The sequence below is a fragment of the Dama dama genome, chromosome 1 (assembly GCF_033118175.1).
Source record: "Dama dama isolate Ldn47 chromosome 1, ASM3311817v1, whole genome shotgun sequence".
Classification (NCBI taxonomy): Eukaryota; Metazoa; Chordata; class Mammalia; order Artiodactyla; family Cervidae; genus Dama; species Dama dama.
Genome location: NC_083681.1, coordinates 59,892,864 through 59,919,529, shown reverse-complemented (window position 1 = coordinate 59,919,529; position 26,666 = coordinate 59,892,864). Strand labels below are relative to the sequence as shown.

At 40.8% G+C, this 26,666-nt stretch overlaps 1 protein-coding gene across 4 annotated transcripts; it reads right to left on the bottom strand.

The window, feature by feature from the left end:
- Positions 1 to 422: 422 nt before the first annotated feature.
- Positions 423 to 13,677, bottom strand: ARL14EP (ADP ribosylation factor like GTPase 14 effector protein). Of its 4 annotated transcripts, none has more exons than XM_061151172.1 (5): positions 13,525 to 13,672; positions 5,482 to 5,637; positions 3,853 to 4,342; positions 2,479 to 2,606; positions 423 to 954 (listed from the first exon to the last, which is right to left on the bottom strand). In XM_061151172.1, the coding sequence occupies exons 3-5, from the start codon at positions 4,276 to 4,278 to the stop codon at positions 726 to 728; spliced, it is 783 nt and encodes a 260-aa protein (XP_061007155.1). In that variant the 5' UTR covers positions 4,279 to 4,342; positions 5,482 to 5,637; positions 13,525 to 13,672; the 3' UTR covers positions 423 to 725. The 4 variants fall into 4 exon arrangements, with proteins under 4 accessions (XP_061007155.1, XP_061007164.1, XP_061007146.1 ...); XM_061151181.1 differs by lacking the exon at positions 13,525 to 13,672 and adding an exon at positions 13,232 to 13,384; XM_061151163.1 differs by lacking the exon at positions 5,482 to 5,637 and having other exon boundaries at positions 13,525 to 13,677.
- Positions 13,678 to 26,666: the final 12,989 nt, after the last annotated feature.

The following is a 26,666-nucleotide window of genomic DNA, read 5'->3' as shown; positions in this document are numbered from 1 at the left end:
TTGTGATGAGTCTGCTTGCACTAAGTTCCTCTAGCTGCGTATCTAGAGGCTCTAGCACTGGCAACATTCCCATGATCAGTGATTCCTTCTCTAACCCCATCTATTCATGCCTCACCTCTAGCTTTATCATTTTCATTTCTTGACTGCAATTTTCTCTCTGTTGGTCACTTCTGATTACCCGCTTTGTAAAAGGTCACATGGGTGACAAGGATACAACACAACTATGTGCTTTGCTGTCTGAACAAACAGTAATAGATGTGCAGTGGCGAATCATTAGCAGGATCTGAGAGGTAGTTTGACTAGTCACTGATCTTGAAGTACATGTGTCACATGCTGACTGGAGAGCTTAACAGCTAGCAGGAAGTTTGTACTTCGTGGAACTACTCACAGTTAACATACCACAGTAACTGAAATTCCAACTGTTGCTGTGAAGGAACTGGTTTATTTAACTGTATCAGTGTCATGGAAATTTACGGACATGCAAACTGTACAAACAGAGGACTGCCTATACACTACTTCTTTACATTGACCCAGACAGGCTTGAAGAGCTGACTGCTGAGTAATAAACAGTCCATATAAATTTACATCAAATAACTTAAGGTACCCAAAAGGCAGTGTTAGTGCACTGAGTACATATGCGTCAACTGGCAAAACCAACTTTAACATGTATCTTAGAATTACAAAACTTTAGAAATACAGAAAGGGTCACAAGCGGACACCACAAATTATCCAGCATGTTTGTTATGAATTATTTCTCCTCCTTCGATTTCAATTTGCTCATACAGCCACTTTCGATCACAGCGGCATTCGGCACCACATTTGGTAGACCCGCAGGAAGGACAGGCATAAAAGCAGCCCAAGCAGTCTTCATCAAGGCAGTCACAGAGGTCCATTCCGCTGAAAATCAGGAGGCCCTGGCTATCGTAGACCTTACTCTTAGCCGGGATCACTTGTCTGTGATATAAACACAAGGCAAGTTATACACTTCATGCATATTTTATTTCTAAATATTTAGTTGACAATAAGGTAATGAAAAAAAGTTTAAGGGTGATAAAATGTTTTGGATTATGGATGAAACATTGCCAAACTGACATATGGCTTACCTGACTCAAAGTTCCTCTACAAATAAGTTAACAAACTGCTTGTGAGAAGGCGGCCCTCTCTTGTAAAGGGCTGAAATATATCCAAAGGAATGCAGGTGAAATGTGTCCAAAAATAATAATATAGTTGCTAAAACTATTCATCCCTTACCAAAAAGAAAAGACTACATAATAGTGGTACATTTTATTAGCAACCAATTTCTTTACTGCTTTGTGAACATAGCTCTATTTTTATCACAGTATACTATCCAGCTGTTTTTTTACTGCAATTAATCTGTTTCGTGTTCTTTGACAGACTAGCAAATCTGGCCTAAAAGCACCTAATGACTCAATGGAAAACCTTCACAGATGGAATAATGGCCTGTGTAAAAAATAATTCTGAATGATTACACTAACATTTGTCAATTTGTATTTTAGAAATGTTCCATTTAAAAAGTCATATTCTAAACAATTTAGCTTTCTTGTTTGTTCTATTAACTACACCAAAATTGTTTCTATTTTGCTGTACTTAGAAGTTTAGTCATGTCTGTCTCTCTGCGACCCCATGGACTGCAGCCCACCAGGCTCCTCTGTCCATGGGGATTCTCTAGCCAAGAATACTGGAGTGGGTTGCCATGCCCTCCTCCAGGGGATCTTCCCAACCCAGGGCTTGAACCCAGGACTCCTGCATGGCAGGCAGATTCTTTACCATCTGAGCCACTAGGGAAGCGTAAGTAATTCTTGCTTGAGGACATTCTATATATAAGGACTCTTACTCTTTGACTTAGCATGTATTTTCTTTCAGTCATGTCCAGCTCTTTTGTCAGCCCATGGACTACAGTCTGCCAGGTTCCTCTGTCCATGGGATTCTCCAGGCAAGAATACTGGAGTGGGTTGCCATGCCCTCCTCCAGGAAATCTTCCCAACTCAGGGATCAAACCCTTGTCTCCTGTGGTTCCTGCACTGCAGGCAGATTCTTTACCACTGAACCACTGGGGATTCCATTTCTATTTTAGACATTAAAAAATAAAAAACAATCTTGCATTCTCATAAAATTTAGGTTTTAGTTGCCACCTATAGAGCAGAGACATACAAACGATGTATTAATGCTTTTCAAATAATTATTTTAGTTACAAGAAGTATAGTATGCTTAAATTATTTTAATTACTGTGCCAAAAAGATTATCTTATTCACTTCATTGAAACTTTCTCAGAAACAAAATTTTTAGAGTGGAAAGGAACACCTTAATTTTCTATGAGACCCTTGGGGGTTCTTACTAATTCCAGATTACCAAATTTAAACTATCTAACCAGAAAATTCAAAACTTGGAAGAGAAAGATAGGAAAACAGTACAGATGTGAGGCAAGTTAACATACGACTTAAACAACACATAGTGTACCTGTCTGAACCAGCTGTTGCATTTTTGGTAAGCCTTCTTTTTTCTCTTTTACCAGTTTCTGGAGCAAATTCAGTTTGTTTTCCTGGGTTTGCAAATTGTAATGACCTCAAAGCTTTAGCAGTTCTTCCCTGAATAAAGGTTAAGAAATTAGTAACTCAAATCTTAATATCAAACCATACATAGATATTTCACTTAACATTAACCCAGATTATTTCTTAGCCGGGAAGACAGTCTGGAACTTGCAAAAAAGAAAGAAAAAAGTTTTAGTGCCCAAATGTAACAAAATTTATACTGGGTCCTGGAGCTATGCCTTTGAGGGGATAACAAAGGAAAAGCACTATATATAATTTAAAAATTTAATTATCTTTTAATTTGGTTTATTAATAGAAAGGAGAAAATTGAGAAAAATATGCCAGCAGCAAGAATTATAAATTGCTTATAAATAGAAAATTTGAGAAGTCCTCCTTTGACATACCAGTCCTTGTTCTACACCAGACAGCTTTATGAAATCTTAAAACTGTTCTGATAACGGTTAAATATCTAAATGTAGGCATGTGAATAAGGAAGAGAGTTATAAGATATTTAATACTTACAATGTAAAAATGGATGCTTTTTGACAGTAGGGAGTCCTAAAATTAGCCTTGACAATAATAAGAATGAATTCAGAGCTAGACGCAAAGGAAACTCACAAGCATCTTAAAAACCCAGATAAGGATGGGATAGTGCCAAAGTCAAAAGAAAGGCTGAAATAAGAAACAATTATTTCAAGTCACTTCTGAAGTTCCTTTTAAAGCAGCAGTTTTCAAGTCTTTCATAAAAAAGGGAATTCATTCTGCTGTATTTCAAACCCTTGCTGGCAGGCATAACCTACTAAGTTACTTCAGTATCAGAAAAGGAGCTAAGATTGTTAAGCTCTGGCAATGCCAGAATGTCTTAGCACTAGGAGTTGCAGCTTGAAAGTTTAGGGAATATTATATTATTCTTTCCCTAAGCCAACACTCTTTACCATACAATCTGGGTTTACACAAATATTTAGAAAACATCATCTATTTTTACCTCCCCAACTTTATATTCACTGCATTCAAGTCCATCCCTTGATATTCTAGTGGAATTGGTTCCACGATCAGTTGTGGAGACCAAAATGCTAGGCTGCTGCTCAAGTCCCAGAGCTGGGCCTCTGCATCTTTGGATTCAACCAACCACAGATTGTAATAGTATGGTATTGACTGAAAGAAGTCCACATATAAGTGGACCTGCACAGTTCAAATCTACGTTTTTAAGGGCCAACTGTAATAAGTGATATAAATGACTTCTTTATAATTAAACAAAACCCTACATTGTAGAAGTAACGGAGAAAAAATTGACTCTACATACATCTGAGTCAGGTTTTCTTCTCTGCCGGTCTTCAGAATCAACATCCACACTTCCATTGATTATCTGTGTACATTTTGGACAAAGCTTCCAACCAGGTACAAGTTGTCTTCCAAATTTTGCACTCAGAAAAGTGGCATCATCTAAATCAATTACATGTAAATTTTTTTTGGCTAGCTTTTTGTGTATGTTAAATGGGTCACAACATGACTTCTGCAAATCCTCAAATCTGTCGATGTAAATTTTTGCATGATGGAAGCAAATTGTATTGTTCCCAGAAAGTGTCATTCCAGTTCTCAGTTGAAGTAGAAGCATGTCATTTGATGACAATTCTTGCAAAGTCTTGAAACCTGTATGACGAGTATAATAGGTTTTATGGCACTCATTTGTGGTACGGAGCTGGACTCCAACTGAACATGGATCCATCATGCTTGATTCTAGTGAGTTTCCTCTTTCTGATTTTTGCCTAGAGAACACTCTCTAGCAGATCACCCTAGAGAAAACATTAAAGACAGGAATTTATCTATAAATTCAGTACGATTACAATCAAAATTTCACCAGGTATTCCACAAATCCCCCACCACCCAGAATTTAGCAAGCTGGTCTATGGAAGAGTAAAGGTTCAAGAAAGCCAAGATAATCTTGAAGGAAATCAAAATAAGAAATTTATTTACTATAAAGCTATTATAATTAGAACAATGTGTGGGATCTCTCAGGTATCACTGTTAGGGTAGAATTATTTATTACTGGAGTTGCCAGATAAAATACAGGATGCTCAGTTAAATTTGAGTTTTAGATAATGCATAAACAATTTAAATCATATCCCAAATATTGCTAAAAAGTCATTTGTTGCTTCTCTGAAGTTAAAATTTAACTGGGCTTCCTATATTTTATTTGCTAAATTTAGCAGCCTCATTTACTGTGCCTTTCCCTCACCATCTTCCAGTAAGTAGAGATCTTTCTTTGGTGCCAGTTTCACATTATCTCCCACCTCTTCTGTGCTGCTAAAAGAAAGCTGAACTACCGATGAACAAATTACAGGACCTCCTCAGTTAAAAATTAAAGTGCCCCGTCTGAAAGAAGACAAGACCAGCTGTAGTAGAAAATGTATTTTTCACACTGCTTAAAGCTCAATGGCATACTGGAACCATTCACTTGAGTGAAACTGTCATGATAAAAGTGTACACACCTGTATCAAAGCAGTTTTACATTCAAACATTGCTTTAAAAAAGAAAAAAAAAAAAGCCAGGCTAGCTCAAGAAGCACAAAATTTCAGGCAGTGATTTCATTGGCTGCTGCCTGCTTTCCCAACTCCCTCCCTTAGGCTAAGGTTCCACTCACTATAGAGTTCTCTGAATTTGTTTCCAAGCAACTGTTTCTTTTGCTCACTTAGGCCTGTGCTCTGGCAATGTGACCCAGAATTAGCATTTTTTTTTCTTCAAATGGTAGTCTAGTAGCCTCATGTTGCTCTCTTCACTTGCAGCATGGTGCTATGTTCGCCAAGGCTTCCCAGGTGGCACGAGTGGTAAAGAACCTGCCCACCAATGCAGTAGACATAAGAGAAATGGGTTCCATCCCTGGGTTGGGAAGACCCCTGGAGGAGGGTATGGCAACCCACTCCAGTATTCTTGCCTGGAGAATGGTCTGGACAGAGGATCCCGTCGGGCTACGACCCACAGGGTCGCAAAGAGTCAGACACGACTGAAGCAGCAGCACAGCCGGCACAACGTCTTCCTTAAGCACACTGCTACTCACTGTCCATGAACTGGTGCTAGCAGCAGCTGGGACCTATTAGAAAAGAGAGCCCTCAGCAAGGCCCGTGCACTCACTGAATTAGAACCGCATTCACTCACTCCACTGTAGATAATTCAATTAACAGAAGAGTAACCAAGCACCTTCTTTATTTACAGAGTACATCAAAAAAGAATAAGAAACACACAGACATGCACTTGCCTTCTAGGAAGTCTGATACTTAAGGGAAGATTATTTGAGAGGGGGAGGGGGAGCTGTAAATTTCATAAACTAGGTTTGGAGAAAAATACCTGGCTTCAGTGGAAAACTGCGCTGTTGAGAGTACAACCTTCAGGTTGCCACATTCCGATTATGTGGGAGCTCTGAGTCTTTCACTGCCTTTGAGCTATTTTACACTGGACAAGAGTATATAACTAACAGCAATGCAGAGCAATTCTTGTCCATATTCTTGTAAATTCTGTCTGTCAGAGGTACAACTGACTCCCCTGGCTCACTGTGGAAGAAGACAGTTTTGCCTCTATTTGCTCATTTATTTCAATATTCCTGATCAATAAATGTGTCTGTTCTATCATTTGAACTGGTTATAACATCTTACCAATCCCCTTGTTAATAAGGAAAATAAAAACCAGGTACTACTGATTTTATATCAGTGTCACAGTCACAATTTTATTTCCTCTTTTTTTTTTTTTTTAAATGGAAAATACGTTAAACACAGGAAAAGTCACTTGGACCAGCACAAAATCTAGTATTTCTCACAGAAGGAAAAAAAAAAAAATCAGCTTCTTATGGGACTAGATGAAAACCATATAACAAATAAGCCCTAAATGTGTTCATTTAGACCTGATTAATTTAGATTGGTTTTCCACTCTCCCCTCCCTACCCCACGTTTAGGAAAATTTCACTATGGTACAATTGAGATCGGTCTGTAAGTATTTCCAAACTAAGTGATGTAGGATTTATTAATTCCTGAATGTCAATTAGTATCCTAAAGGCCTTCCTATATAAACGTTTCAATGAATTTTATTTGTACATTTAATTATTTTCCACTTCAAATAGAAAAGTGCCTTTTAACAAGTTAAATTCTACCTGAGACCTGTACTCCTGGTTCTTGAACAGGCTCGCCTAAAGAAACCCTCCTACTCTCTGCATGGCTTCTGTAAGACTCAAGAACATCCCATTGTTCACCTATGACCAGAACAAAGGACCTCCAAATCCCCATTGTCTCATTTATAAATTTATGAGCATTCAGCTGAACTGCTCGCTGAAATAATCAATTGGAACAAAACTGGAAAAATATAGCTAACCATATTTTAAGTTTCTCTCTTTCCTCTAGGCCCCTGAACTTTGGTATAACCTCAGCCAGAGCCAGCAAAGGATCCCTCCAGAGAAAAAGCTGGCCTCAGGCTAAAACAATCTGGGATCTATAATCAGACCAAGCAGTTCTGTTCCAAGCACTGTTTACTCTTCCCCTGAGAAGCTGGTAAATCTTTTGGTCCAAGAATTCGCTTCACTGCAATAATCTCTTTTCCCCTCTGGCAACAATGCTTTCAATAAAGTCTCTCCCTACTAACTCCGGATTTTATTATTTGACACTTTCTTTAAAAAGTTCTGCATTCTCAATTTTCTCTTGCTTTAGAATTGCCAATACTTTCCCTCAATAACTAAACAGAGTATGTTTTATGATTCTAAGATTAACTTTCAATATTTTTATAACACTCCAAGAAGAGTCGAGAGAGAAAGAAGTAAATATAGATTTGTTAGACTTCATTCTTCTATACCTGAGGTAGTAAACACAAGTACTGGATATCTGCTCCTCATATGACATGAACACTGACAGCTCAGGGAATGTGAACACTGACAGCTCAGGGAATATGCCTTTTTAAAAAATTGAGATACTGACACAACATTATATTAGTTTCGGATGTACAATGAAACAATACAATATTTGTATATATTGCAAAATGATCACCACAGTAAATTTAGTTAACATCTGCCACCACAGTTACAAATTTCTCTTTGATTTTTCTTTTTTAAAGTCTACTCCCTCAACAATTTTCAAATATGCAGTACAGAATTATTAATTAGTCATCAAGCTGGATGTCACATCCCCATTACTTATTTACAGCTGGAAGTCTGTACCTTTTGACTCCCTTTTCACCCACTTTGCCCACCCTGACTTTTTGCAATAGCAATTTCCAATCTGTTCTTTTAATTCCAGTTTGGTTTTTAAACACTACAATTTAAATTTATTTTTTCTAGATCCCTTGAAGTAAGTTTTAAGCATTTTCTCTTGCTATCCATTATTCAACTCTAAGGTAAGTAGGTTAGGTGCACTGAAGAAGTGACCTCAAACAAGGCCATGTCGCTAGCAGGTTTTCCTAATAACATGAGCTCTAAGACCAGGTCGTAGGCCTCCTACAGGGGTTAAAGCAGAACCCCTTTGTTACCACTCTTAAAGTCAGTAGGAAAAAAATCACATTAAGAGGAACTTTAACCAAACAGAAAACTTACTGGATTTTTAGGTCAACTTTTAAGAATCTCTCCCTTTCATGAAAAAACTCTTTTTTCAGTATAGGGACAATTTATATAAGGCATTTTCGCATTTACCTTTTATTTAATAGAAAAATAATAGTAATTCCATTCACCCCTCCTATGCAAATCAGCAGTTTCAGGCATGGGTGCGTGCACACACATGTCATGCCTCTTCCAACTGTCAACTTTTTGGGCCTATTATCTTCAAATACTACCTACAGGACATGTGAATGGGCACCAAGAGAAAGGTTAAATGGCTAAGTGAAACAGTCTTAAGCCTCAAGACCCAGGCACCATAAAGTGAACTTCAGACAATAATACAGTCCACAGTATCATTTAAAATATTTGGGAGGTCCCAGTCAAAGATGACAGTATATAAGACCCTGAACTTATCTCTTCACATGAACATGCTGAATTTGTACCTACATACAGATCAATTCCTGCTGAAGAAATACTGAGGGCTGCAGAACAAGTGATAGAGAGGTCATATAGAGGATGGGTAAAAGAGAGAGAGACATGGTATCAATGGGAAACCCACCCCCAACAAGGGTCTTCAGTACAGAGGAATATCACTGAGGAGCCTGTACACAGACTTGCCCATCCTGGGACAGAGCAAAAAAGCAGCTGTTTAAAGGGCACCTACACTATCATGAAGGAAATCCATTTACTAACCCTAAAGTGTCTGCCAAATGAGCAGAGAATTTCTGAAACTGTCTCTGTGGTCTAAGATACCAGAAGGAGATGTGGGTTTGATCGCTGGGTCAGGAAGATCCCATGGAAGAGGGCATGGCAACCCACTCCAGTGTTTCTGCGTGCAGTATCCCATGGACAGAGAAGCCTAGCGGGCTATAGTCCATATGGCTGTACAGAGTCAGATATGACTGAAGCAACTTAGCATGCAAGCTCGTGAATTTATATATATATATATACATACACATATATATATATATGCGCACACATACATCATTATTATACGTCAATATATATGAACCTATGGTAACCACAAACCTACAACAGATACACACAAAAAAGAAAGAAATCCAAAAGTAACAGTGAAAAAATAAATCATCAAACCACTAGGGAAGAGACCAAGAGAAGAACTACAAAAACAACCAGAAACAATCAACAAAATGGCAATAGGTACATGGAAAAGGTCAGATTTCATTCCAATCCCTAAAAAAGGCAATGCCAAAGAATGTTCAAACTACCACACAATTGCACTCATCTCACACGCTAGTAAAGTAATGCTCAAAATTCTCCAAGCCAGGCTTCAGCAATACGTGAACTGAGAACTTCCAGATGTTCAAGCTGGTTTTAGAAAAGGCAGAGGAACCAGAGATCAAATTGCCAATATCCGCTGGATCATCAAAAAAGCAAGAGAGTTCCACAAAAACATCTATTTCTGCTGTATTGACTACGCCAAAGCCTTTGACTGTGTGGATCACAATAAACTGTGGAAAATTCTGAAGGAGATGGGAATTCCAGACCACCTGACCTGCCTCTTGAGAAATCTGTATGCAGGTCAGGAAGCAACAGTTAGAACTGGACATGGAACAACAGACTGGTTCCAAATAGGGAAAGGAGTATGTCAAGGCTCTATACTGTCACCCTGCTTATTTAACTTATATGCAGAATACATCATGAGAAACGCTGGGCTGGATGAAGCACAAGCTGGAATCAAGATTGCCAGGAGAAATATTAATAACCTCAGATATGCGGATCTACCCTTATGGCACAAAGTGAAGAAGAACTGAAGAGCCTCTTGATGAAAGTGAAAGAAGAGAGTAAAAAAGTTGGCTTAAGGCTCAACATTCAGAAAACTAAGATCATGGCATCTGGTCCCATCACTTCACGGGAAATAGATGGGGAGACAGTGGAAACAGTGTCAGGCTTTATTTTTGGGGGCTCCAAAATCACTGCAGATGGTGATTGCAGCCATGAAATTAAAAGACGCTTGCTCCTTGGAAGGAAAGTTATGACCAACCTAGACAGCATTCTGAAAAGCAGAGACATTACTTTCCCAACAAAGGTACGTCTAGTCAAGGCTATGGTTTTTCTAGTAGTCATGTATGGATGTGAGAGTTGGACTATAAATAAAGCTGAGTGCCGAAGAATTGATGCTTTTGAACTATGGTGTTGGAGAAGACTCTTGAGAGTCCCTTGGACTGCAAGGAGATCCAACCAGTCCATCCTAAAGGAGATCAGTCCTGGGTGTTCATTGGAAGAACTGATGCTGAAGCTGAAACTCCAATACTTTGGCCACCTGATGCGAAGAGCTGACTCATTTGAAAAGACCCTCATGCTGGGAAAGACTGAAGGTGGGAGAAGAAGGGGATGACAGAGGATGAGACGGTTGGATGGCATCACCAACTCAATAGACATGAGTATGGATAAACTCTGGAGTTGGTGGTGGACAGGGAGGCCTGGTGTGCTGCAGTTCACAGAGAGTCAGACACGACTGAGTGACTGAACTGCACTGCACTGCACTGAACACGCATACCTATCAATAATCACTTTAAATGTAAAGAGATTAAATGTGCCACATAGGGTGGGTGACTGGATTAAAATAGTAAGTCCCATCTATATACTGCACAATAATGTTTCCCTGGTGGATCAGGTGGTAAAGATTCTGCCTATAATGTGAGAGACCCAGGTTCAATCCATGGGTCCAGAAGATCCCCTGGAGAAGTAAGTGGCAACCCACTCCAGTGTTGTCTGGAAAATCCCATGGACAAAGGAGCCTGGCAGGCTGTAGTCCAAGGGGTTGCAAAGAGTTGGATACGACTAACACTTTGTCCCAAGAACAACTAACACTTTGATATACTGCACAGTGTTCGTAAATTTGGAACAATTCAGCAAACCTTTCAGGTCTCCAAACTCCATTTGTGATTTGTCTCTATTTCTAGGGTCCTTAAAGGTCAAAGAGAACAGAACCCCTCAAATTCAACAACTGAGGGATTGTTTACAGACCAAGACGAATGAGTAAAGCTCTCTTTATTTTACCTGAATTCTGGAGGTGGTCAAAACTGCCAAACAGTACTAACTACTCCTGGAGATGAACAGTACTTTAATTTTTTAACAGTACTTCAATTTTTTTAAAACAGATTAATTAACAGTACTTAATACTACTTATAATACATGGAAAAGGAAATGGCAACCTACTCCAGTATTCTCGCCTGGGAAACCCCATGGACAGAGGAGCCGGGCAGGCTACAGTCCATGGGATTGCAGAAGAGTCAGACAAGACTTAGCGACTGAACAACAACCACAATTAACTTAATACTCAATATAGATGTTGGGTAAGTGATTGTGATCTTGAACTATGTGGAAAACATCCATCACTTCCTAGAAAACAAAAGTCTGGACACTTAGTATGGCATTATTTGTTCAAACATCACACATTACAGGTCAAACTACCTTACCCGAAAGTTTCTGTTACATTTTAAGTCTTCATATTGGGGCTTCCCTGGTGACTCAGCTGGTAAAGAATCCTCCAGCAATGTGGGAGACCTGGGTTCCATCCCTGGGTTGGGAAGATCCCCTGAAGAAGGTGGACAGGGCTTCACGACTTTCACTGTTCTCTTGCTCAGAAAGCCAGGCAATGCTAACTAATCTTTCAAGATAGTGTCCCCGTCTTCACCTTTCTGGAATGCCTTACCCAAATTCTATTGTTACAGATCCTTTTTTCTGTTTGAAAATTTGCCTCTATTACTTCTTATCTGTGGGAAGACAGGAGCTATATGGGGTTATTTTCTGTATCACTTAAGCCAAAAGAAGAGTGAAGTTCAGGGACTTACTTCCCTTTTCCTAGCACTCATCACAGGCTTTCTTCTTTCCTGTTAGTTTTTCCCATTATATACTAAGCTCCATGAGGGCCAGGAACCATCTGGGTCCTGTTACAGCTGTAGCTTCTCTACCACTGGCACATAGTAGGTAACATCTTCCGAATAAATACATGTTCCTCTACTGCCAGAATCTCACACGGAGAAGGCTGAATCTCCCCCAAATCGTATAACCAGATGCTCAGGATCCTGCAACTATTCCTCCCTACCTCAATCCTGTGGTTACAAGCACATCGAGGGCGTTCCTCCCACACAAGCCCTTCCCTAGGGGCTGCTTCTCACTGGAGCAGTTAAAAGTCCTTAACACTTTCTTTGTTGTTAGTCACATCCAGACTCTTTTGTGACCTTGTGGACTGTAGCTCAACAGGCTCCTCTGTCTATGGGGATTTTCCAGGCAAGAATACCGGAGTGGGTTGCCATTTTCTTCTCCCAGGGATCTTTCCAACCCAGAGACTAACCCGCATCTCCTGCATTGGCGGGCGGGTTTTTTTTTTTTTTTTTTTTAACCACTGAGCCATCTGCGAAGCAACACTTTCTTTAGCCTGATTAGAATCCCAACCTCCTTCCTTCCAAAAAATGAGCCTGGGAATACCTACTCCAGAATCACGCAACTTAAAAGTTTCATCTTTTATATTTTTCAATAAATGATTCCCCTCTGGGAAACTAATACATTTTAGGAATGACAAAATATGGGAAGACTTGCTAAGGACAAGATTGTAAAGGTAAAAGTATAGTTTTAAAAAGTTAAAGTTGCTCAGTCGTGTCAGACTCCTTGCGACCCCATAGACTATACAGCCCATGGAATTCTCCAAGCCAGAACACTGGAGTGGGTAGCCTTTCCCTTCTTCAGGGGATCTTCCCAATCCAGGGATCCAACTGGGGTTTTTCGCATTGCTGGAAGATTCTTTACCAGCTGAGCCACAAGGGAAGCCGAAGAATACTGGAGTGGGTAGCCTATCCCTTCTCCAGGGGATCTTCCCGACCCAGGAATCGAAGCGGGGTCTCCTGCATTGCATGCAGAACTACCCTACTTTTCACCGGCTGTTTAAGAATGTTGTAAGCCACCAGATACAGCAGATGACTCCTATTATGTTCATGCTACCGGGACGGAGAAAAGAATACTATTCGACCTCCAGCCTCAACCAAACAGCTAGGACTGGGAAGGTTCTGATTTAAAAAATAAAACCCAAAGAGCGGACCGATAAGCAGTAAATGGGGTTCTAGGCCACAAAAGCTCTCCTCTAAATAAGACAAACCTTAAGTCAAAATTAGGAGGGCTCCAGGTCTCCCCAAGAGAGGCGACAACCCGCGGAGTCGACAGGAACTGTGCTTGACTTCGACACAAGAGGCCGCAGATCGACCGGAGGGAGAGGGGGTCGGGGCAGGGCGGCAGGCCGCGGAAGGCCCCAGCACGCAGCTGAAAATTCCCCTCACGTGTCCAACGTGCTCCCCCTCCTCCGCTCGGGGACCTCCTTCAGCCGGCCCGGCCCCCCTCCCACTCAGGAACCCGTCTCCATGCCTCGAACCTTCCCTTCTACCCCCTGTTTACCTTTAGCTTGAGCTCCCCAACAACCGAGTGCGCACCACACCCGCCGCCTCAGAGCGCGGCCTGGGTACGCGCTTTTCAGCGCTTCCTGGAGTTTACCACCGAGAGAACGGCAAGCGAGGCTAGAGAGGCTCAGCGCTACCATAAAGAGAGGCCCCGAAAGAAGCCTAGAGGGGAACCGAGCCTGGCCGCCTCCGGGGCGGAAAGGGCGGGGCTTCATGAATTGGCGAATGATTCAAGGTGAGGCAATAGTTGCTTCAGAGCCTGACTGAATTTTTTTTTTCTTTGACATTAGGAAATTGGGCGGTGCCTAGGGTCACCTTTACCAAGATGCAAGTTCCGCTAACTTGAGTTGTGTTCGCGAGTTTCTACGTCTGTGCGTGATGCCGAATCTTTGCACCTCAAGCCTCCTAATCCCTGAAGAAGTGAATGAATTCAAAACACTTTAAGAAGGCCCTCTGTCTGAGGTCTCCCATTTTATGATTTACTTCATTCAAGCGAAATACATTCCAAAATGCATCCCCTTTGTTATAAACTCTAAGAATGTGTATGCTCACTGGCTCAGTCGTGTCCTCTGTCCATGGGATTCTCCAGGCAAGAACAGGAGTGAGTTGCCATTTTTCCTTCAGGGGATCTTCCTGAACGAAGGATCGAACCCTTATCCCTTCTGTCTCTTTACCACTAGCGCCACCTGGGGATCCCATTATGAACTATGAGAATAGCTGTTTATTACTTCTAGCGAAATAGGAGGCCTCCCTAGGAGGCCTACCAGGCGCAGTGGTAAAGAGCCTGCCTACCAATGCAGGAGACATAAAAGATGTGGGTTTGATCCCTGAGTTAGGAAGGTCGTCTGGAAAAGGCATGGCAACCCGCTCGAGTATTCTTGCCTGGAGAATCTCATGGACAGAAGAGCCTGGTGGGCTACGGTCCATTGGGTCCCAGACAGTTGGACACGACTGAAGGGACTAAGCATGCACGCACAAAGTGTAGGAACCAGGACGACACTTGCAAATTTTCTGAGGGAACAAATCATCGTCTTTCTTGTATGCTTATTGTCTGTACCAATTAGGAGCTCATTAATTTTTAAAGCCTGGCTTGGAGAATTTTGAGCATTACTTTGCTAGCTGTGAGATGAGTGCAATTGTGCAGTAGTTTGATCATTTCTTTGGCATTGCCTTTCTTTGGGATTGGAATGAAAACTGACCTTTTCCAGTCCTGTGGCCGCTGCTGAGTTTCCCAAATTTGGTGGTATATTGAGCGCAGCACTTTAAAAGCATCATCTTTTAGGATTTGCAATAGTTCAACCGGAATTCCATCATCTCCAGTAGCTTCCTAAGGCCCACTTGACTTCGAATTCCAGGATGTCTGGCTCTAGGTGAGTGATCACACCATTGTGGTTATCTGGGTCATGAAGATCTTTTTTGTATAGTTCTGTGTATTCTTGCCACCTCTTCTTAATATCTTCTGCTTCTGTTAGGTCCATACCATTTCTGTCCTTAATTGTGCCCCATCTTTGCATGAAATGCTGGTACCTCTGATTTTCTTGAAGAGATCTCTAGTCTTTCCCATTCTATTGTTTTCCTCTATTTCTTGTCATTGATCACTGACGACCGATGCTGAAGCTGAAACTCCAACACTTTGGCCACCTGATATGAAGAACTGACTCATTGGAAAAGACACTGATGCTGGGAAAGGTTGAAGGTGGGAGGAGGAGATGACAGAGAATGAGATGGTTGTATGGCATCACTGACTCGATGGACATGAGTTTGAGTAAGCTCCGAGTGTTGGTGATGGACAGGGAAGCCTGGCGTGCTGCAGTCCATGTGGTTGCAGAGAGTCGGACACAGCTGAGCGACTGAACTGAACTGAATTTGTTAAGCAGATTTATTCACTTGGAATTTTTGAGAACCCTCCATCTCTTAGCTGAAGGGGCTGAGCCTTCAAATATTTTCAGGTGGGGGTAGGAGGACCCCCGTCCCACCCTTCCCTGCCCCACTAACCAGCCTATGAGGCAAGCGCAGAGAAAAAGAGAGCGAGCAAGGCAGTCAGGCAGAGAAAGATTTATTACAGAAAGAAAGAGACTGGCCTTAGAGAAAAACCAGTGCCCTCTTTTTACAGCCAATGCTTCTTATACCCTATTGATGGGAAATTGTGCCCTGGAGGGAGGGGGGCCTCAGTTCATCTTTAGCCCGCAGCTGGGATCTTGTGGTCATGTAGCTGAAGGGGTCTCACTGTCGGGGTGGTCAGGTAGTCTTGAGAAACTGGTACCAGCAGGGAAAAACAGGATATTGCCATACGGGAAAACCAAATGCCGACCAGGGCAGTGTGGCCACTGTGACTTTATTCCTTGTTCGTCAGGTCACCACAATGGGCCATATTTTAACTATACACTATGAGCCCCTTGTGAACCCTAACACAGCCAAGTGAAAAACTGGGTCAGGGAAATAAGAGCCACCAAAGCCAAAATGTTCTTGATTGTTGTTCTAGTTGCTAAGTTGTGTCCCACTCTTTGGTGACCCCACAGACTCTAGCCCACCAGGCTCCTCTGTCCTTGAGATTATCCCAGCAAGAATACTGGAGTGGGTTGCCATTTCCTTCTCCAGGGGATTTTCTGGATCCAAGGATGAAACCCTTAGCTCCTGCTACATCTCCTGTATGACAGGCAGATTTTTTCCCCTTTTTTTCTTTTTTTTCTCTCTTTCTTTCTTTTTTTTTTTTTTTTACCACTCAGCCACCAGAGAACACCTACTGTCAGTTGTTTTCTGCAGTGAATCTGTTGTCCTTCCTAACACCTCCTTACTGCTTTGAACCTAAGCAGGGTTTTGCCACTCCCTGATTTACACCAATCTTAGAAACTAAGAATGGGAGAAAGGCAAAAACAATGGGTAACCTCCTCAACTGTGTCTGTAGAAGGTGAGTTAAATAGTTCTTTTAGTAGTTACTTTGTGGTTGGCACTTTCTAAGTTATAATGAGAGAAAAAGGATGAAATTTGATTCTTGTTCTCAAAGAGCTCATAGACTAATAAGACAGAAAGATAAATAGCTAACACACAACCGTAGAAACAAAAGGATATCAACAGGATAAAATGAAAGGTGCTAAAGCACAAAAAAAAAAAAAAAAAAAAAAAAAAGAAAGGTGCTAAAACAGGAGTATTCTGGAAGGAGATTAAAGCCTGAATTAAATATCCAGTGAAAAGCAAGGGGAAAGATTTGAGGTAAATTGACACACTTAGACTAGGGTGCAAGCAAGTGGAAGGGCAGCGTTAGCTGAGTCATGAGCTATGCAGTATTCATGTGTTGGCCACATCAGCCGTTGCCACTGATGATATGCTTATGAGGACTGGGGTTAAGGTTATAGCAAGGAGGCCCACAGGTAGAAGGTGCTTTGGGGTAATGACACACACCTGCCCTGTTTGTTATTTCATTGGTTAGTCATGTCTGAGTCTTTTTGACCCCATGGACTGTAGCCTGCCAAGTCCCTCTGTCCATGGGATTTCCCAGGCAAAATTACTGCAGTGGGTTGCCATTTCCTTCTGCAGGGGTCTTCTCGACCCAGGGATCAAACCCAACTCTGCTGCACTGGCAGGCGAATTCTTTACTGCTGAGCCACCAGGGAAGCCCAGTAGCAGTGAATACTGTGACTAAAAATGAAGTAAGATCATGAATGTAAAATTCATAGCAGTGTGCACCATGGTAAAAAACTGCTGCCCTAATGACATTTTCATTAATGGAAATAGAACTTAAGTTGGTCCATTTTGCTAATTACTATTAATTCTGAAAAGAACTAGTGAGAAGAAACTCAGCTGCTGGATTATCTTTGCGTTTGGTTTGCCATGTGCTTCGAGTTCTCTAGGCTTCAAGTTCATAGCGGGTCATGTCCAGGTAACTCTGTGGTTAACCCACTTCCACCGTGTGTGCTCTGTTGGATAGATGAAGGGAAACATGCTTGGTCACAGTCAGAGCTTACTAATTAGCCTGAGGAGCAGACATGGGTTTTATTTGCATTTCTTGGATAGCGCATGTATGAGACCATACTAGGTGTTGCCTGGGGCTGATTGATTTAGGGGTGACATAGCTGTCATCCTAGAGATGGCATAATTATTCATATCTTTGTTTTTCCCTTCCTATTTGATTGTAAATGATGCTCTGTTCCATATTTTTTATTTAACTTTGGTATGCCTTATAGTTTACTAACTTACTATGTATATTTAACACAATTCTGTCTGTGTTTCACAAAGTACATGCTTACTCATATTCTATATATAAAACATTCTAGGAGTTTTGCTTTTATCTTTTAAACTGCTAGTGTACTTAACACTTCTGACTAACACTTCTTCTAACTTTCATCCATCCTTCAGACAACTGCAAGGAATTCAGTATAGCTGGGGGTAGGAAGCTGGAGAGGTAAATAGAGGAAAGATAATACCATTTTTAAGCCACATTAGAGATAACTAGATGTTATCCTGGAGAAAACTAAAACTGTAAGGACTGTGAAGAATAGGGAAGAGATATTGTCCTGGGTGGGGCTTCCTTGGTGACTCAGACAGTAAAGAATCTGCCTTCAGTGGAGACCTGGGTTCAGTCCCTGGGTTGGGAAGATCCCCTGGAGAAGGGAATTGCTATCTACTCTAGTATTCTTGTCTAAAGAATTCCATGGACAGAGGAGGGCTACAGTCCATGGGGTCACAAAGAGTCAGACACAACTGAATAACTAGTACTTTCATGTCTTCACTTCACCATCCTGGGCAGGAGATTCAGGTGGGATCTCTTGCCCTAATACAGGTGATTAATAGTAAGGACATCGATTAACTAAGGCAATGGCTCTGTGGAGTGAGAGGTGATTCCTTTGCCTTCAAGATATTTGGTAATGTCTGGAGACATTTTTGGTTATTCCAACTAGAGGGTGCTATTGATAATCTAATGGGGTGAGGACGTGGAAACTGTTAAACATCCTACAGTGCACAAGAGAACCCATCACAGCAAAGAACTACCTGGCTCAAAATTGCAGTATTGCCAAGGTTGAGAAACCCTGAACTCAGGGGATTAAGAAAGCATAGACAGGCTAGAAGTTAAGCAAGCAGATTTGGTTGGGTTTTGTAACAGATTAGATGTATATGTATATGTGAGGAAGAAGGTAGTATGCAAAAAGAACCACACATAGGGAAAACATGAAGCATTAATATGAAATGGGTCCCAAGTTTGGGATGAGATGACCTAGCACCCCAAAAGAGATTATGGAATATGAACAAGGATGGATTCTTAGTCACTATTTTCCTCCTCCTCCTCTTCTCCTTTTGTAAGCTTTCATATTGAATTTTGATATGTCAGACAGGAATACGCAAGTCATAGCTTGATAAATTTTTATATCTGAATAACCACTACCCAGGTCAAAGAATTCCACTATTCCAGAAGATTTTTTTATGCCCCCACCCCTAGTTGTTGTCACGTGTTGCCAAAGGAAATAAGCATTCCAAAACTTCTTTTACCACAGACTAGTTTTTCCTGTTTTTGGAATTTGGAATTGTACTGAATGTATGCTTTTGTGTCCGTCTTCCATGACACAACATTATATCTATCCCTATTGTGTATAGCAGTAGTTCTTTGTCATTGTTGAATCATATTTCTGTTACATGAAGGTGAGAAACTTTTATTTTATCCCATTTCATGGTTGATGTACATTGGATTGATTTTATCTGTGGCTTTTACAAATGACGCTGCTGTTCACTTTCTGTCTTTTGGTATGCATATATTCTGCACTATGTGTGAACATGTGTAGTGGACATATAGTGAAAAGTGGAATTGTTGGATCATAGGCAGTGTGTATATTCAGTCTGAGTGGATACTGCCCAAGGGTTTCCAAAGTGGTTGCATCAATTTATACTCCTTCCAGCTCCAATTTACACTCCTAAACATGTTCCTAGCACTTGGGATTATCAGTCGTTATTGTGGTTTGTCATTTTAGTTATTCTGGAAGCTGCATAAGTATTTTTTTTTTTTTAATGCTAAGTTGGGGTTTCCCTGATGGCTCAGTGGGTAAAAAATCCACCTGCAATGCAGAAGACATAGGTTCAATTCCTGGATCGGGAAATTCCCTGAAGGAGGAAATGGCAATCCATTCCAGTATTCTTGCCTGGAAAATCCCATGGACAGAGGAACATGGCGGGGATGGTCCATGGGGTCGAAAAGAGTCAGACATGACTGAACACAAGCACTGGTGGGGGTGGGGGACACTAAGTTGTTTCAGTGTACCACTGGGGGCTCAAGACAACTCTGGATGGACTCTAGAATTAGATGCCTGGTTTAAATCCTAGATCAGCCACTTATTAGCGGGGTAACCTATGGAAGTCACTATGGTAACTTAAGCTTCAACTTCTCATCTGTAAAATAGGGATAATATCATCTGCCTTGTATGGTTGTGGGAAATAAGTAAATAAATATGTGTGTGTGTGTGTGTGTGTGTGTGTATGTGTGTGTGTACCTAGCATAAATACACGTTTGTGTATATATGTATAATATATAATATGTTGAAGTATCAGTTTGAGCTTGAGATGAAATTGCTTATGCTAAGTAAGGCCCATGTCAGCAAACTATAACTTAACCAAGTTTTGATTTTTGATTTCCCAAAAGAGGAAGGCAGAGGTCAACCAATCAAAATCAGTGCGTGCCTGCTCAGCATCAGTTACCTAACAAGGCTCTAAGATTTCCTTTTGCTCATTTTAAGGAAAGTGCCCTTAGTTTAGGGCTTTCCTAGTGACTCAATGGTAAAGAATCTGCCAGCCAATGCAGTAAAGGTGGGTTTGATCCCTGGGTTGGGAAGATCCCTGGAGAAGGAAATGGCAAGCCACTCCAGTATTCTTGCCTGGGAAATCCCATGGAGAGAAGAGCCTGGCAGGCTACAGTTCATGGGGGTTGCAAAAGAGTCAGAGAGGACTTAGTGAACTTACAGAGAGGACTTACTGAACAACAGCCCTTGTTTTAACTGGCCAGCAGATGCCTAGTATGACTTCCCTGTTCTTGTTCCTTTCTACCTGTAAAAGCTTTTTTTCCCTTCTTTTTTGGCTGTGCCACATAGAGTGAGGAATCTTAGTTCCCAGACCAGGGATCTATGCCGCCTGAGGTGCAAGCTTGGAGTCCTAACCACTGGACCACCAGGAAATTCCCAAGTCTTTCATTTTGCAAAGCTCCTGAAAACTGCTTTCTATCTGTTAATCCATTCATGATTTGCTGAATAAAGACAATAAAATCTTTAAAATGAACTCAGTTGAATTTTGTTCTTTGACAAATATATATGCTATTGAGGTAGAAATTGCTAGTCAGTGTTGGACTCTAAGACCTTGTTTTCAATAAACATCTAGATCCATTAGCCTAAAGCTACCCCGTTTGTCACAAATTCCTAGAATGTGTCCTTGATCTGATAAATTATCAGCACTCAGATCCAGGGAAGGGCAGTAGTTAACTTCTGTTAAGCCATAAATATATTTAGTTAAGCATCTTGACCTTTAAACTGATTGGTTAAAAATGATGTATTTTTAAGGACAGGAGCCAACCAAAAATGTACAGATGAATACTGATAAAGATATAAAACTGCTGCAATCCCTGCCTTTTTGAGGATGAGAGCTTTGTACTTTCATTCTATTTAATAAATCCTGTTCAGTTGCTCCCATGAGTATTTGCTTGTTCATCATATGAAATGCTGGGCTGGATGAAGCACAACCCAGAATCAAGATTTCCGGGAGAAATATCAATAACCTCAGATATGCAGATGACACCACCCTTATGGCAGAAAGTGAAGAGGAACTGAAGAACCTCTTGATGAAAGTGAAAGAGGAGAGTGAAAAAGCTGGCTTAATACAACATTCAAAAAACAAAGATCATGGCATCCAGTCCCATCACTTCATGGCAACTAAATGGGAAAACTATGGAAACAGTGAGAGACTTTATTTTTTTGGGTTCTAAAATCACTGCAGATGGTGATTGCAGCCATGAAATTAAAAGATGCTTTCTTCTTGGAAGAAAAGCTATGACCAACCTAGACAGTAGACTAAAAAGCAGAGGCATTACTTTGGCGACAGATGTCTTTCTTGTCAAAGCTATGGGTTTGCAGTAGTCACGTATGGATGTGAGAGTTTGACCATAAAGGAAGCTGAGCACCGAAGAATTGATGCTTTTGAACTGTGGTGTTGGGGAAGACTCTTGAGAGTCCCTTGGACTGCAAGGAGATCCAACCAGCCGATCCTAAAGGAAATCAGTCCTGAATATTCATTGGAAGGACCAATGCTGAAGCTGAAACTCCAGTACTTTGGCCACCTGATGCAAAGAGCTGACTCATTTGTAAAGACCCTGATGCAGGGAAAGATTGAAGGCGGGAGGAGAAGGGGATGACAGAGGATGAGATGGTTGGATGGCATCACTGACTCAATGGACTTGAGTTTGGATAAACTCCCGGAGTTAGTGATGGACAGGGAGACCTGGTGTGCTGCAGTCCATAGGATCACAAAGAGTTGGACATGACTGAGTGAATGAACTGGATAATTATGTTTGCTACTATTTCTGAACTGCCAATTATGTTGTATATGGAAGCACTGGAGTGATCAGTCCACACATATTCTCTCATTCATGACATGCTATGTTATAGTCTTAAAAGATGGATGTTAAACTGAGAAGTAGAAGTGTTATTTGATATTATGTCTCCTGACTTCCCTCTCACCACTTTGTACTCATCTTCCTTGAAACAATATTTAAGAGTTAACTGATATAAAGAAATGTGACTTAGGGAATTCAGCTAATGACTGGACAGTAGAACAGATTGAAAGTGCATTTTTAGCTGCTTCTGATTTTTCTCATTTCAAGCAAAGATTTCAGACTGTTGTGGGGGTGGCATGGGGAAGGAAATACAGATCTGTTCACAGCTGCTACTCAAAATTCTAGCCATATAACCAGGAGAGAATTTGCCTCAAATTAAAATCCTAGGGCTTTTCATTGCCATCATAATCATTAATATATCAATTAAGATTCATTTGGGTATCCACAGTGTGTTTGGCACTATATCAAGAAAAGAAGCTGATGGTGACAGGAAAGATTTCAACCATTTTGCTTATGTCTGAGAATGACTCAAATGGTGTAAAGAAAAAGCAGAAATCATTAAAATTTTGTAATTCAACGGCACTTAAAATCATAAAATATTAGAACAAGAAAAATCCAACAGAACTCAGAACAAACAAACAAACAAAAAGATCCAACCGTTCTGTAGCATAGCTTCTTCATTTAGAAGTTGATGAAACTGAGTTCCAGAAATGGTGATGTTAAAAAACCAATGTAAAAGTGACAATTAGTAAAGGTTACACAGCCAGCAGAAATAGGGAAAGCCAAGAAACCTACCTAGGTCTTATAACTCAAAATGCAATGCTTTCCCCATTCTGTCAGGTTGCATCTTGATCTATTAGTGAGGATCATATTCTAAGAAAACCAGAAAATATAATATTACATATACCTCTCTTCTTTTGAACTACCCTCTTCAAAAATTAGGAGTCAAGCCATTAGCATCTACTTATTCTCTCTTCTATATTAGCCATTATTTTTGTTTTTGTTTTAAACTTAATTTTTTATTGAAGTGCAATTGATTTACAATGTTAGTTTCAGTTGTACAGCCAAGTAATTCAGTTGTATACAGATACATATCTATTCTTTCTTCAGATAATTAGCCATTATTAATGATAGCGAGAGAAGATACTGATGGCGTGGGCGGGGGGGATGCTTTGGCTTGAGGGGGACTTATTTAGATGAACAATTCTGAGGAACAATTCTGAATATTTTGCAGATTCCATGAGAGAGCCCTCCTTCGGGCTTTTGGGCAGATCTTTGAAGGGCAGTACTACCTGGGAGCCAGCAGAGGGAGAGCAGAACATTGTTTTGACAATTTTCATCAAGTTTCTTCTCACTGTTTTACCTTTTGTTCTTTTTTGCACATATCTGATAAATTCCTTCACAGTGGTTAGCAAAATACTACTCTTTCCTGTACTTTTAGGAAGAGCAGAGAATGCCTTTGTTGGCAAACTGGAGTTTTTATTTAACTTATTGGCTATCATGTGAGCTGGGTTTGGAAAGTTCTTAAGCATAGTGAGAGGGTTTTTTTTTTTTTTTTGGGTGTATGTGTCTGCTTTCCTTCAGAATACTGGGTTGATTAAGTGACTTTAAATGTATATAACCAAATGAATTATATAGATTCTCTGACTTTTAATAATTACTTCAGAAAAGTAACAATTAATAAGGTTTTGAATTAAGTCACTGGAGTTTGCTATGTAGGAGGATACATGTGTACTGATTTCAAAGAAAGTTTGAAATTATGACTTTTTATCACTAGAGTTTTAGAAATAGAATTCCTATGTCAGTTCAAGTAATCAACTACTCATTCTTCCAGAAACATTTCATAAATTTACACATTCATTATTGATTTTTTTTTTTTTTGGTATCCTCGGAGTCTGAGGAATCAAACTGAATATGATACACACTTGTCTTTAAGGAGTTCATGAGTGACTGACACAGAAATCGATCACTGAACATTTTAATGGCGTATTAGACAATTAGACATACATGTAGGGCAGTAAGGTGCATAGAATACAGACATTCAACCCAATAAAGGGGATCTGGAGAGCTTCCTGGAGGAGGACAACCTGAGCTGTCAAAATGAATGAGTAGGAATGTGCTTTATTCAATGTATTCCTTAGTCTGCCCTTTTCTTTTTCCTCAGCTTTTCTAGGTGCTTTCCTCCCACATCCACGTGCTTATGGCAAGAACAGCCTTTCAATTCACTGTTACGCTGTGTCCCAAGGCCACAAGCTTTTGTCCATGAGGCCACAGTTGAAATGTGCTGGGCTAATCAGTGTCCCTCCCTAGGAGTTTTCAACATAGGTCCGAGTGAAGCTTGAGAACTGTCAGCTGCTTTGTTTTCTGCCTTTTGGTAGAGGAAAAACAATGACAATCTGGGTTGCATTGACGATGCACAGGGAGAAGCAGAGAGAAGCTGTGAAGAGAATGCACGTTCCCAGTGTTCATGCCTCTGGTTCTGTTGTTACCTACGGTAGCTGTATAGTCACATCCCTGTCCTTCTGTTTCATGAGACACCCCAGTCTTCTTATAATACGTTTCTCTTTTTTCTCAAGCTAGTTTGAGTTGGCTTGCTTTCCTTTGCAGCCATAAGAATCCCAGCTGGTATAAAGAGTTACCAATGCAGAGAGATGGTGAAGGATGGTTCAGGGGCTTTGGGAATAAAGGTATAAAAAAATAGAAAACAATGGCATGTATACAGAAATAGAAATAGTTCAGTGTTAGTGAAACATATCTTAGCACTTTCTGTCTCTCATTTTAAGAGATAAAGTGGGTTATCTATCATTTTATGGAGTTTAATTTTACTCTGAAGGCAGTGAAAAACCATAGCATGATTTACACAGTGGGTGACGTGGTCAAATTTGTGGTCTAGGTAGATCACTTCAGCTTCTCTAGTGGCTCAGCAGTAAAGAATCCACCTGCCAATGCAGGAAACGTGGGTTCAATCCCTGGGTCAGGAAGACCCCCTGGAGAAGGAAATGGCAAGACCCCCAACCACCCCAAACTCTTTGCCTGGGAAATCCCATGGACAGAGGAACCTGGAGGGCTACAGGCCATAGGGTCACAAAGAGTTGGACATGACTTAGGGACTAGACAACAACAGGTCACTCTGGCAGGAGTTTCTTCAACGGTTCTCTCATGTTGCCTGTTTCCTCACCCAGCATCCTAGTGGGTGGGGATGAGACCGAGCAAATATACTCTCACTAACCAGAGCAAACACTAGGGTCATGACTTTTTATGACTTCATGTAATAGCTATTTAGCAGGTTGTTCTTCCATCCATTCTGAAAGTACCACTAGAGCAGGGGCAATGTCTACTTTGTTTATTATGAATTCCCAAAGCCCAACTTAGTATCTGGAACATGTGACTATTCAATAAACATTTGCTAGTGAATGGGTAAATAAATACTGATGAGGTAGAGGAGATAATGTCAAGATATATTTTGGAAGTTGGCAGTCAAGGCTTGATGAGTTTTATGAGGATTTATTATGTATGAAGCAGGAGACTGAGTGCTTTGTACACATTACCTTCTTTAATCTTCACAACAATCTTCTGTATGATGTGTAGCATACCTTTTCCAGTTTTTCAAGTGGGAGAAAAATAAGCTGAAAGAGACTGAGGACTAGGTTGAACTTATGAAATTCCATCTAATAATGTCCAATTGTAGTTAATAAATCTGGAGCAGGGACCTGTCTAGTGCTAATCTCTGGGTCACCATGCTCTACTACTGCAAAGAGATGTGAAGAGTAAGGAAGAGGGGGGAGTCAAGAATGACTCTCAGCTTTCTATCTTAGGTAAATGATGGTGTCTCCAACTAAAGAAGAGAACACAGGACAGGAGTACTTCTACCAGTGGAGATGATGGATTTGATTTGGGACATGTACAGCAGGAGTCCCCAACCTCTGGGATCTAATACCTGATGATCTGAGGTAGAGCTGATATGAGAATAATATAAATAAAGTGCACAATAAATATAAGGCACTTGAATCATGTTGAAACCACCTCCCCCAATCCCAGTTTGTGGAAAAATTGTCTTCCATAAAACCAGTCTCTGGTTGCAAAAAGGTTCGGGACTGCAAATATAGAGGATGAGGCCTGTGGGATGACCACAAGACAATGTCTGTCTATAAGTTAATGTTTATGGGCTTGAAAACACCTTTGCTAGAGAATTGGATTCATTGGTTGTTGTGCTTAGTCGCTCTGTGGTGTCACACTCTTTGTAACCACATGGACTGTAGCCCGCTAGGCTCCTCTGTCCATGGAGATTCTCCAGGCAAGAATCCTGGAGTGGGTTGCCATGCCCTCCTTCAGGGGATCTTCCCAACCCAGGGATCGAACCCAGGTCTCCTGCATTGCAGATACTTTACTGTATGAGTCACCATTACTAAGTTGTCAATAAAACAAACATATTAAGTGAGGAAAGTATGTTGTGTAAAGAGAACTCCTCAGGAAATATTATGTTTTACAGAAGTGATTGACAGAATATAGTGCCATGGGAGCAAAAGGAAATAGAGAATTTGGGAAGGAGGAAATAGGGAGGA

Excerpts from the sequence above, each read along its gene's own strand:
- ARL14EP (XM_061151163.1), bottom strand. The coding sequence starts at position 4,278 with ATGATGGATCCATGTTCAGTTGGAGTCCAGCTCCGTACCACAAATGAG. Across the intron at positions 2,607-3,852 it reads GAAGAAAACCTGACTCAGAT|GGAAGAACTGCTAAAGCTTT; the intron begins GTATGTAGAGTC and ends ACCTTTATTCAG. Across the intron at positions 955-2,478 it reads GCAACAGCTGGTTCAGACAG|ACAAGTGATCCCGGCTAAGA; the intron begins GTACACTATGTG and ends TTTATATCACAG.